The following is a 13,655-nucleotide window of genomic DNA, read 5'->3' as shown; positions in this document are numbered from 1 at the left end:
GTTGTTGTTGTTTTAAGATTTTAGTTATTTATTTGAGATAGAGAGAGAGTGCGAGGGAAAGCATGAGCCAAGGTGGGGGGCATGGGGAGGGAGAGGGAGAAGCACATTCTGCATTTAGCAGGGAGCACAAAGAGGGGTTCCATACCAGGACCCTGAGATTATGACCTGAGCTGAAGGCAGACACTTAACCAACTGAGCCACCCAGGTGCCCCTATTTCTTCTACTTTGTATCTGAAATATAGGGTATCAGATCTAAAGAGACCCTGGAAATCTAACTACCTTTATCTTTCCATTTGAATGATACCAACAACCTCCTGCTTTTCATACTTGCTTTTAATTCCTATACTTTTCTTTTTATAAAATTTGAAAAAAAATACCACATATGGAGTTCTCTAAGAAGGCAAGTATAAATGTGATTTTATATACACACACACGCACACACAGGTGAGAGCAAGAGCAAGAACAAGAGAGAGTGATAAAAGAGAAAGAGGAAACAGAGAGACACAGGACAAAAATACTTATATAGACATTCTGAAGTATTTCATAAAACAGAAGAGAAATTTCTTAGTAATTCATCAATGAGCAAATGATAAAATGGATGGAATAAATGCAGAATCCTCACTTTCTCTGTCACTCTCAGTTTTCAAGGAATAAGAAAATGTCTTCTCAAAACCACACTACTGTGACAGAATTCATTCTCTTGGGACTCACAGATGACCCAGTATTAGAGAAGATCCTGTTTGCGGTGTTTCTGGTGATCTACCTAGTCACGCTGGCAGGGAATCTGTGTATGATCGTGCTGATCAGGGCCAACTCCCACCTCCAGACGCCCATGTATTTCTTCCTGAGCCACCTCTCCTTTGTAGACATTTGCTATTCCTCCAATATCACTCCCAATATGCTGCACGATTTCCTCTCAGACCAGAAAACTATCTCCTATGCTGGATGCTTCACACAGTGTCTTCTCTTCATAGCCCTGGTGATCACTGAGTTTTACATCCTTGCTTCAATGGCATTGGATCGCTATGTGGCCATCTGTAGCCCTTTGCATTACAGTACCAGAATGTCTAAGAACATCTGCATCTGTCTAGTCACGGTCTCTTATGCTTGTGGTTACCTTAACGGACTCTCCCAGACCCTGCTGACTTTTCACTTGTCCTTCTGTGGCTCCCTTGAAATCAATCATTTCTACTGTGCAGATCCTCCTCTTCTACTGTTGGCCTGCTCTGACACCTATGTCAAGAAGATGGCGATGCTGGTAGTTGCCGGTTTGACTCTGTCAAGCTCTCTCTTCATCATTGTGCTATCCTACCTGTTCATTATTGCAGCCATCTTGAGGATCCGTTCTGCTGAAGGCAGGCGCAAGGCCTTTTCTACTTGTGGCTCCCACTTGACAACAGTCACCCTATTTTATGGAACCCTCTTCTGTATGTACTTAAGGAGTCCATCTGAGAAGTCCGTAGAGGAGTCCAAAGTATTTGCAGTCTTTTATGCTTTTTTGAGCCCAATGTTGAACCCACTGATTTATAGTCTAAGGAATAAGGATGTGATCCATGCTATGCAGCAAGTGATTAAGGAAAATATCTTTTATAAAATTGAAATTTGAATCTCTGTTCATTTGAAATGACTGCCTATGATAATACAGTGATTAGAAATAAATAAGAGAAGTGCTACCTCTTATACAGTTTATGTTCCATTTTCTTTTTGAGGATTATCATCATTTAGTTCATTTCCTTAACTTATAATAAAATTTCTTTCTTTTTTTTTCTTTTCTTTCATTCTTTCTTTTTTTTTTTTTTTTTTTTTTTTTTTTTGCTAAGCGAGGAGTTGCGTTCCCATTTTAGCAATCAAAGTGTGCTAATATCCACATTTAGAATCCTAACTGAAAAATTATACAAGTGCTTTATATTTTGTCTAAATATTTTGTCTAAATAATCATATGTTTCCTTTTATTTTCTAGTTCTAAGACCACTGGGGCTTCCAAGAACCAATCTTTAAACTTAATCTTGTCAAGTCTTCTAAACCAAATGGTTGACCTATTTGTAGTCTTTCTTTATATTCTATTTATTTACTTCTATTTGTGATCTAATTTTTTCCATTGTATAACTCCTTGGATGAAGGCCACCTCAGAAATTCTTTAGAGATATGATACAACAAAAATTGATGTGCACAAAAATAAATGTGTCACTCTATAGTGAATGCTCACTTTTATATAACTGTTTTTTTTTAATTAGTTAATTTATTTCTAGAGAGAGAGAGCATGGACAGGAGGGAGAAGCAGAGGGAGAGGGAGAGAGAGAGACTCTTAAGGCTCCATACTCACCATGGAGCCCCATGTGGGGCTAAATCCCACGACCCTGCGATCATGACCTGAGCCAAAATCAAGAGTCAGACACTTAACGACTGAGCCCCCATGTGCCCCATCACTATTTATTTTGACCCTCAAAATTATTATCTCTATTTATAACATTTGGAGTCTTAGGCACAGAGGGATCAAATGACTTTCTACAGTCATTCAGCTTCTAAGTATCAAGAAGACAAATCTCTTGTTTCAAATTCCCTCTTTCCAATTTACCGAGGCTCAATTCAGCACGCTGCAGTGCTGGGGGGAATGGTGGGGATAATGAAGGGATGAGGTTACTGCTCCAGATGAAATCTTGGTTATTGTGATGAGGGTGTAATAGTGACTGTGTAATTCCTCTGACATTTCAGGTAGACATGATAGTTTGTGTGTAAAGTAGAACTGTCTTACTGTCTCATGTAAAGCAGACAATTTTGATATACGACAGATATATTTAGACTGTGTTTTATGAATATGTTTTCCAGATTATAAAAGCACACATATTCATTAGGAACAACTAGAAAATACAGACAGATGTAAAGGAATAACTTGTATCAGTAATGTCTTAATCAATGGACAATTTGCGTTTATGTTTTTCCATATTCTCAGTGATTTTATATGCATGTATATTATGATCATTCATAAAACAAAACTGTAATCATATGCCAAATACAAATATGAATATTGATTTTCACCTGATAATGTAATGTTTACATTCAATACAGGCTAAATACTTATAGTGAACACAATTTTTAATGTGACTTAATACTTTATAATTAAATTATCCTTGAACTTAATCACAAAAATAACATGTTGATTATAGAAAAGCAAGTTGAAAAATTCTGAAATGTCTGGGGCGCCTGGGTGGCACAGTTGGTTAAGTGTCCAACTCTTGGTTTAGGCTTAGGCCATGATCTTGGGGTTGTGGGACTAAGCCCCAAAAGTGTTAGGCTCCAGGCTCAGTGGGGAGTCTGCTTGGGATTCTTTCTCTCCCTCTCTTTCTATGCCTCCTGCTCATGCTCTTTCTCCCTCTCTTTGTCTAAAATAAATACATAAATAAGCTGAAATGTCTATGGAATAAAAGCAAAATTTACCTATGATCTCCTATCCAAAGACAGCTGCTTTCAGCATTTTGGTGTATTTTCTTTCATTTGGTTTATCTTGCAAACCATTATATCATCTTATCTATGCATTCTATTATTTTTAAGATTGACCCATATCTTTATGTACATACTTTTTTGATTGTTTCTTTAGGATCAATCTTAGAAGGCAATTGTTGAATTAAATGTTTTGGCCATTTTTAAAGCTCTAGCTAAATTTTTTATGGATAACTTTTTCTCTCCGGAAAGCATCAGCCATTTACATGTATAACTAGTCATGTTTGAAAGTAAGCATTTCATTATATTGTTAATGAGATTAGGAAATATCCTCTAAGGATATTTGTTTCTTTGTATCTCAAAGAAAATTCTTAGGAAAGTAGTCTGTTTATTATGAGAGAGGAATATTTGAAATATATATTTAACAAGTAAGGAGAATATATCAATTTGCTGATAGTCTTTCATTTCTGATGATTCTTCTCATGAAGAATATTTACATTCTTATTTGGAAAAAACTTATTCATATTTTGTAGGTTTTCTCCAACTCAAATTTAAATAAGGAGGTATGTATATTGTGTTTTTCATTACCATTTATTATAGGAGTATCTTATTTTAGAATTATTTTAGATACAATTCTGTTATATGTAGTAATATTGTATGTAACTCTTTTCTGCACATTTTTAAACCATTTTTCCCTACTAATTATTAAGCAACCCTTTGTTTTTCTATTCGTCTGTGACATCACCTTTGTTGTACACTAAGTGAATCTATTTCTGGCTGATTCTATTCCTTTGACCACTTGATACATATATTTTAAACCAAATTCACATAATTAATATAAAGTTTAAAAAGTGTTAATTTTTGGTAGACATTTCAATGTATAGTAGGATAACGCAAATCGAATGCTTCTAACCATCTAATTTTTTTTCTTTTTCTTTTTTTTTTATTTAAAGAGTTTATTTATTTGACAGACAGATCACAACTAGGCAGAGAGGCAGGCAGAAAGAGAGAGAGGGAAGCAGGATCCCTGCTGAGCAGAGAGGCTGGATCCCAGGACTCTGGGATTATGACCTGAGCTGAAGGCAGAGGCTTAATCCACTGAGCCCACCCAGGTGCCCCACCATCAAATATTTTCAACCAAGAAATTATGCAAGTGATAGCTCAATCTGGATAGCAGATGCACACACACATGAAAATCAAATATGGTTATACTTCTAATATGTACTCCTTGTAAATTATTTTAAAAAATATGGAGAAATATTTTAGTCTTAGTACTGTATTATTTGGTCCCCACATCTAATAGGGAGATGTATAGAATCATGGCTGTATTTCCAGATGGGTGAATTAAGGGTTTTTTTTTGGGGGGGGAAGCAAAGGTATGTTGTGCCTTGTAAATCAAGAGCAAAATGTTGAACTCATATTAATGTGGTATATTTATTAACATGTTACACAAACATTTATTTTTGTGTCACACCAGTATTCATAAGGTAACATTATTATTCAGCAATGCTATCTAAATATAGAATCTTATTTCCAACTAAGTTGTCTTTTGCTAGCAACTGTCCCCCAAAAGACTGATGTGCAAACACATACTCCTCAATTGTGCATCATTTCAAACACTGAAAGAAAAAATACCAAAACTATGTTGATTTGAATTAAATTAAATATTAATCTTTTAAATAATCAGACAAATATTTCTGAGGTCAATTCAAGTGGAGAAATTCACAATGGAAGAGTTGCTTGAATATGACCATAAAACTGTTTAAAATTAAGAAACATATTTTGGGAAGTATTTGTCACAGATAAGATAAAGTGGTAAACTTATAAAGATATGATTTAAAACATTAAAACACCATAAATATTGGTGTAGAAAATTGTGTAGAAATTTGATAAAAGTCTATGTGTAGAAAATTGATAAAAGTATTTTATCAATAAGAATATTGATAAGAGTACAAATACATCGGGGCGCCTGGGTGGCTCAGTGGGTTAAGCCTCTGCCTTCAGCTCAGGTCATTGTTCCAGGGTCCTGGGATTGAGCCCCGAATTGAGCTCTCTGCTCAGCAGGGAGCCTGCTTCCCTTATCTCCCCCTGTCTCTGTGCCTACTTGTTATCTCTCTCTTTATCAAATAAATAAAATGAAATCTTAAAAAAAGGGAATTAAATTTTAAAAAAGTAAAAATATGCTAAAATTAATGAGTAAAAATATTAATAATTAAAAATATAAAATAAGTGTTCCAACTTGGCAACTTCATACCTGAAATGCAACAATATGTTAAGATACTGGAACTGGGGTTTATCTTTTTCATAGGAACTTTCTCTCCAATATTCAAATAACGTGGAGATTTAGAGAATATACCAGTTTAGTTTAGATGGGGTTTTCTTTAAGGATGAATTTCAGCTGACTCCATAGAGCCAATTCTTAAATATTCAGGTTTGCAAGCCAGTTGTTAAAGGGATTGTCTTGAAATTGGCCAGTGTGGAAGTTCATTTCATAACAATGAAAATGGAAAATGCTACCTATCAGGGCTCCCTCCAGCTTACTATTATACCACTGGTTTATCCTTCCAGTAATTATCAGATTAATCTTACATAATGTGTAGTTCAAGGGATCTTGGTCCTAAATGTCCATAAATAAACCTAAGACAAAAACCGATCACCACTAAATAAATAGTGATAATTCCAAACCAAAAAACAAACAAACAAACAAACAAACAAAAAAACACCTTTGAAATAAGAGACTTTTGTGGATTTATATTTGGGTTCCAAAAGACTGGTACATTCTACATCACGGATGTCAAGAAAACAATAATATATAGTTTTTCTGGAAATCAGTTTAACAGGATGTTTTCAGGAGTCTTAAAAAAATGTTTGTATATGCTTCCTTCTCTCTCTCTGCCTGCCTCTCTGCCTACTTGCGATCTCTTTCTGTCAAATAAATAAATAAAATCTTAAAAAAAAAGGGGGGGTGTCTGGGTGGCTCAGTGGGTTAAGGTGTCTGCCTTCGGCTCAGGTCATGGTCCCAGGGTCGTGGGATCAAGCCCCGCATCGGGCTCTCTGCTCAGCGGGGAGCCTGCTTCCTCCTCTCTCTCTGCCTGCCTCTCTGCCTACTTGCGATCTCTCTCTGTCAAATAAATAAATACAATCTTTAAAAAAAAATAAAGTTTGTATAATTTTAATCCGCTCTTCCAATTTTAAGAATGTGCCAAAGCATAATAAAACATGTGGGTGAAGATTTTTCATTGTGATCTTTGTTTTATAATTGAGAAAAAAGAAATGAATGATCTATGATGTACAGGCTGCCCTCAGTTTGCACAGTACTGTGTTAAGTGAAACTTGTGCTGAATTCCAATATGTCCGCTTTGCCTGAATCTCAGTTATGGTTGCTGATTTTGTAACAGACACAAGCAGATGCTTCTAGGAACCAGAGCAGGAGCTAGCTATAACCAGAGTCTCTGCAAGGTAATCTATGTCTCAGTTTTCCATGATGAACAGTTATCTCATTTATAAGCAAGAAAACAAGCAAACAAAAAACCTGCATATTTCCAGTATATGATTCAGATCCCAAGATACAAAATTAAAGGATTGGGTTCATTAATAGTTAGAATGTAGAAATAAAAATAGGAAAAGGCAGGGGTCAAACTGTTATATGTTATTGAACTGGATGGTCATCTAGGTTCCTTCTAATTCAAGTCTTATTATTTTTCCCCTTAAAAATGTTGTGCTTCTAAATATATTGAGATTCTTCAGCGGTAAATAGAACAATGCTTATTTGTTTGTTAGGAGGGAGGTTGTAGCAAGTCAATATCAGTATCGACAATGTTTTCATATGGAAACAGAAGTTTTATTTCCTTCTGAAGTTTACTTCTTAAAAAACAGTTCCTTTAAATAAAAGATTTTTTTTTTTCTTCTTGTGTTGGAACATCATCATCATACTGTGACATTGAGATGAAATGAAACAAATTTCAGTTCCAAAAATATCATATCTGATCGTTCAGTGTTTTTTATGATGCCTTTATATCTACTTTATTCACACATACACAATTAAATGAACACTCCTAGTGCCATTGGGGATGAAGGAAAACTTGGTTATCCATTCACTGATGGCTACCGTACACATTACTACACCCAATAGGCAATAAATTAAACAAAAAGTTGGAATAAAATTGTGAGACTCTATATTAATAACTGGTCAGAAGCTGTAAATTAAAAGATTTTCTTCAAGAGAAAAAATAAACTCCAAAAAAAATCAGAAAGCAAGAAATGTTTTGTGGAAAGGGAGGTGGGTGGGGGGATGGGGTAACTCGGTAATGGACAATAAGGAAGGCATGTGATATGAACACTCATGTTATACACAAATATTGAATCCTTGAACACTACATCAAAAGCTACAGAGGTACTATATGTTGGCTAATTGAATTTAAATTAAAAAAAGAAAAAAAAGGAAAGATATATTAAATGTGTAGTACTAATATCTAGCTACATTAGGCACCTAAGTAAAGACCAATTTCATAAAGTATCAAGCAATATGGAATAATCCTATGCTACAACTTAATTGTAAAATATTAAAATAAAAAATAATAAAAATATTAAAAATTAAAATAAAATAAAATTAAAAGTTAAAATTTAAAAATATTAAAGATTTCCATGATTATTAAATTAGCTATTATTTTAAAATAGATTGTAGATAGACAAGACCTGAAAGGTAAAAATGTAGAATTATAGAACAAATTATGGTCAATATCATAGGGACAGAATGATAAAAACCTCTTATGTAAGCAACAAAAATTCTAAATCAAGAAATGAGTATTGTTTCCATTAGAACTCACTTCGTCTATCTCAGCTACTTCATTATTAGTATATAGAAATGCAATGGATATCTGTGCATTGATTTTTCTATCCTATGGCCTTACTGAATTTGCCTATCAGTTCTACTGGCTTTTTAGTGGAGTCTTTATTGTTGTCTATATATAGTGTCATAATATCTGCAAATAGTGAAAGTTCTTCCTTACCAATTTGGATGTTTTTTATTTCTTGTCTGATTGTTGTGGCTAGGATTTCCAGTACTATGTTGAATAAAAGTGGTGAGAATGGACATCCTTGTCTTTTTCCTGATCTCAGGGGAAAATCTCTCAGTTTTTCAGCAATAAAAAGGATATTAAGGTGGGGTTTTCATATATGGCCTTTATTATGTTGAGGGTGTGTTCCCTCCAAACCTTCTTTGTTCAGGGTTTTTATTGTGAATGGATGTTGTACTTTGTCAAATACTTTTCTTGCATCTATTGAAATGATTAAATGGTTTTTATCCTTTCTCTTGCTGATGTAATTTATTACATTGATTGATTTGCAAGAATTGATCTACCCTTGCACCCAGGAATAAATCCCACTTGACCAAGGTGAATGATTTTTTTTTTTTAATGTATTGTTGGATTCAGTTTGCTAATATTTTCTTGAGGGTTTTTGCATTTATGTTTATCAGAGATATTGACCTGCAGTTCTCTTTTTTTGTAGTGTGTTTATCAGGTTTTGGTATCAGGGTAATACTGACCTCATAGAATGAATCTGGAAACTTTCCTTCCTCTCTCTTTTTTTTTGCGGGGGGGGGGTGATAGTTTGAGGAGACTAGGTACTAACTCTTCTTTAAATGTTTGGTAGAATTCACGTGTAAAAGCATCTGGTCCTGGACTTCAGTTTGTTGAAATTTTATGGTTATTCATTTAATTTAATTGCTGGTAATTGGTCTTTTCAAATTTTCTATCTCTTCCTGATTCAGTTTGGGGAGGTTACATGTTTCTAGGAATTTATCCATTTCTTCTGGGTTGTCCAATTTGCTGGCATATAATTTTTCAGAATGTTCTCTTATAATCCTTTGTATTTCTATGGTGTCATTATTTCTCCTCTTTCATTTCTGATTTTATTTGAGTTCTCTCTCTCCCTCTTTTTGGATGAGTCTGGCTAAAGGTTTGTCCATTTTGTTGATGTTTCCAAAGAACCCTCTTGTGGTTTCATCAATCTGTTCTATTTTTTTTTCAGTGTCTATATCATTTATTTCTGCTTTGATCTTTACTATTTCCTTCCTACTATTGGCTTTGGGTTTTGTTTGTTCTTCTTTTTCTAGTTCCTTTAGATAGGAGATGAGGTTGTTTACTTGGGATTTTTCTTGCTTCTTTAAATAGGCCTGTATTGCTATAAATTTCCTTCAGGATAGCATTTGCTGCATCTCGGAGATTTTGGACTGTTGTGTTTCCATTTTCATTTGTCTCCACGTATTTTTTGACTACCCCTCTGATTTCTTAGTTGACCCATTCATCGTTTAGTAGCATGTTAACTAGTTTCATCATGTTCTTACCAGATTTTTTTCTTGTGGTTGATTCCTAGTTTCATAAAGTTGTGGTCAGAAAAGACGCATGAAGGACTTCAATCTTTTTGAACGAGTTGAGCCCACTGTTTTAAAGTTCTAGATGTTAAGTGCCATGGACTGTTGGAACTTATGAAGAGAGACCCCTTAGATTTTCAAAGCCAAATGTTATACGGATTTGTCTTGCCCATGTCTTCCCCATCTGAGGTGCCTGGTGTGGGGTCTGCTCCTCTCCCCTACCCACAACTGCCATGTCCCTCTATCCTGTGTCCAGCCCAACAGGTCTATTTGGCTCTGAACTGCATTTTCCACCCCTTCTACCCTCTCCAGTGTGGCCTTTTCTCCACATTTAACTGTGGAGAGACTATTCTGGCAGTCTTTGGGTCATTTTCTGGGTTATTTACACTGATGAGGCTGTGACCTAGGTGTATCCAGGGGCTGAAGAGAGCCTAGGACCCTTCTATGTACCATCTTCCTTGAAAGTCACTGCTGGTCTTTTAATTCCTAGCACTGAGGTGGTGTGAAGTGGTATCCAGCTGTAGTCGTAATTTGCATTTTCTTGACAATTATAGATGTTGACATTCTTTTCCTGTCTTTATTGTCTGCTCATATATCTTTTATGAAATATCTGTTCAATTCTTATTTCTTTGTTAATGGAACTGTTTATATTTTCATCCCTGAGTTGTGGAGGATGTGCACATATTCTAAATATCTAGGTTTTTTGTCAGAATTACTTTATGTGAATAATTTTTCCTGGTCTGTGGTTTGTTTTGTCTTTGTTCTCCTCAGATCTCTCACGTACTCTACTTTCCTCTTCTGGACCATCATGACATGATGCCCCCTCAGGGTTTACAGGGAAAAACAGGCTTTCTAATTGGAATTCCCACTTTACTATATCAAAAAAGCAAAACTTATTTACCTTTATTTTACCCCTTCCATAGTATTAAAACAGATGGCTAATTTTTTTAATCATGCTAAAGCTTTCACAGACAGAACTAAGTTGTGTATGTGTAGGTTAGGTAGGGATATTGAGCTCACAGGAGAATCCAGTTCCCAAAGCATCAAATTAAGGTTATGGCCATGAGGAGCAAAGACTCTTTTAATTGTTTTCTTACAATTATTTTTTAAATACTCTATGGAATATACTTAAGAAATACAGTATAAATCTTCCCACTTTGTCTTTACAAAACATGGTAAATTGCCTATTTACAGGTAGGTCACTTTCTACATTTGTTCACCAAATTATGTTATGTTCTTTTGTGTGGACATTAGTATCCCAACAATGTGGGAAAAAATCGCATCTAAATGTACTTCCTCTTCATTTTTTCTTCATACCACTTATTTTTAACTAACATAATGATATATTTCTTTGTGTGTTTAAATCTGTTCCGTCTCCTACTATGTATGCTCCATGAGGCTGGTAGTTGCTGTAACCACAGAAACTACAACAGAAGAGAAATCAGTTTTTACAGTGTAAATGAATAAATGAATGTGTGAATTGACAAAACAGAAAGAATTCTTTATTCTGTAACCTCTTAGTTAAATATCAAGAGATAAATTTCACCAAATAAATGTTTCTGAATGAAATTAAGCCAGACAACTAGAATTTTTTAAAGTAAAATGCTGTACTGAAGATTTATCTATTACAAAATTTCTGAAACAACAGTGTGTCATAGTTGGTGGGATCCTAGACACCCGAATTCCTTTTTTGCCCCACTTGAATGATGCCAATTACTAGTGACTTTCATATCTGAATTTTGTTCCTTTGTTTTTTATTTCTTAAGGGTGAAAAAAAATTAAATATGGAGTTCCTCAAGAAGACAGGTATAAATGTGTGAATATGCATACACATAAAATATGCAATATTATTACATTATTACACTTAATATAAGATATACATATATATGAATATATACATACACACACAAAAGTATATGTTTATGTATTTATGCATTTGAGATACAAAAGAAAGATAATGCAAATACAGAATAAAAATATGTAGATATTCGATTTTTTAAAAAAGATATTATCTATTTATTTGACAGGGAGAGAGAGATCACAAGTAGGCAGAAAGGCAGGCAGAGGGGGAGGGGAGGCCCTCAGCAGAGGGCCTGATGCAGGGCTCAATCCCAGGACCCCGAGATCATGACCTGAGCCGAAGGCAGAGGCTTAACCCACTGAGCCACCCAGGAGCCCCACTGATATGTTTTTTTGAATAGGGAAACGTCCCAATGGCTGAGTATTTCAATAAGTAAATGATAAAATGGATGGAATAAATGCAGAATCTTAATCAGACAGCATTCCTCATTTCTCTGCCACTCTCAGTTTTCAAGGAATAAGAAAATGTCTTCTCAAAACCACACTACTGTGACAGAATTCATTCTCTTGGGACTCACAGATGACCCAGTATTAGAGAAGATCCTGTTTGCGGTGTTTCTGGTGATCTACCTAGTCACTCTGGCAGGGAATCTGTGTATGATCGTGCTGATCAGGGCCAACTCCCACCTCCAGACGCCCATGTATTTCTTCCTGAGCCACCTCTCCTTTGTAGACATTTGCTATTCCTCCAATATCACTCCCAATATGCTGCACGATTTCCTCTCAGACCAGAAAACTATCTCCTATGCTGGATGCTTCACACAGTGTCTTCTCTTCATAGCCCTGGTGATCACTGAGTTTTACATCCTTGCTTCAATGGCATTGGATCGCTATGTGGCCATCTGTAGCCCTTTGCATTACAGTACCAGAATGTCTAAGAACATCTGCATCTGTCTAGTCACAGTCTCTTATGCTTGTGGTTACCTTAACGGACTCTCCCAGACCCTGTTGACTTTTCACTTGTCCTTCTGTGGCTCCCTTGAAATCAATCATTTCTACTGTGCAGATCCTCCTCTTCTACTGTTGGCCTGCTCTGACACCTATGTCAAGAAGATGGCGATGCTGGTAGTTGCCGGTTTGACTCTGTCAAGCTCTCTCTTCATCATTGTGCTATCCTACCTGTTCATTATTGCAGCCATCTTGAGGATCCGTTCTGCTGAAGGCAGGCGCAAGGCCTTTTCTACTTGTGGCTCCCACTTGACAACAGTCACCCTATTTTATGGAACCCTCTTCTGTATGTACTTAAGGAGTCCATCTGAGAAGTCCGTAGAGGAGTCCAAAATATTTGCAGTCTTTTATACTTTTTTGAGCCCAATGTTAAACCCACTGATTTATAGTCTAAGGAACAGAGATGTGATCCATGCTATGCAGCAAATCATTAAGGGAAATCTCTTTTATAAAACTGTAGTGTAGGCATCTGTTCATTGTAATTACTAAGTGTAATAACATAGTAAATCCCTTCACAGGGCAAACCCACCACTCTATGGTCATGATATACTCTCTTCATAAACTCATAATGACAATCGCAAATTCCTCTCAGAATTAATAGCTCTAAGGGGCGCCTGGGTTGCTCAGTGGTTTGGGCTGCTGCCCTCGGCTCGGGTCATGATCTCAGGGTCCTGGGATCGAGCCCCGCATCGGGCTCTCTGTTCCGCAGGAAGCCTGCTTCCCTCTTTCTCTCTCTCTCTCTCTGCCGCCTCTCTGCCTACTTGTGATCTCTGTCTGTCAAATAAATAAATAAAATCTTAAAAAAAAAAAGAATTAATAGTTCTAAGACAACTTGTTTTAATAATAACTGTTTCATTGAAGTTAAACAATGTTTTAAAAAAAATCTCAGAATATAAATTAGTGGTGTCCAATAACTTCATATAATACTTTCGTGTCTTTACTTACTTGGGAGTAAGTATTAGAATTAATTCAGTCAGTAAGAACACCGGAAATCCATTTTTCTGAATTATGTGGTCTACAGAGTTACAGTGAGTTT

General features: G+C 35.6%; 2 protein-coding genes across 2 annotated transcripts; both read left to right on the top strand.

Annotated features, from left to right (window-relative positions):
• Positions 1-658: 658 nt before the first annotated feature.
• On the top strand, positions 659-1,606 carry LOC131822657 (olfactory receptor 5M1-like). The gene has a single exon (XM_059158945.1). It carries the CDS (start codon positions 659-661, stop codon positions 1,604-1,606), a length of 948 nt encoding a protein of 315 aa, XP_059014928.1.
• Positions 1,607-12,136: 10,530 nt separating this feature from the next.
• LOC131822656 (olfactory receptor 5M1) lies at positions 12,137-13,084 on the top strand. Its single transcript, XM_059158944.1, has one exon. The coding sequence runs from the start codon at positions 12,137-12,139 to the stop codon at positions 13,082-13,084; it is 948 nt and encodes a 315-aa protein (XP_059014927.1).
• Positions 13,085-13,655: the final 571 nt, after the last annotated feature.

This window comes from Mustela lutreola, chromosome 1 (genome assembly GCF_030435805.1).
Source record: "Mustela lutreola isolate mMusLut2 chromosome 1, mMusLut2.pri, whole genome shotgun sequence".
In the NCBI taxonomy this organism is placed as follows: Eukaryota; Metazoa; Chordata; class Mammalia; order Carnivora; family Mustelidae; genus Mustela; species Mustela lutreola.
This window is presented reverse-complemented; position numbering and strand designations above follow the sequence as displayed.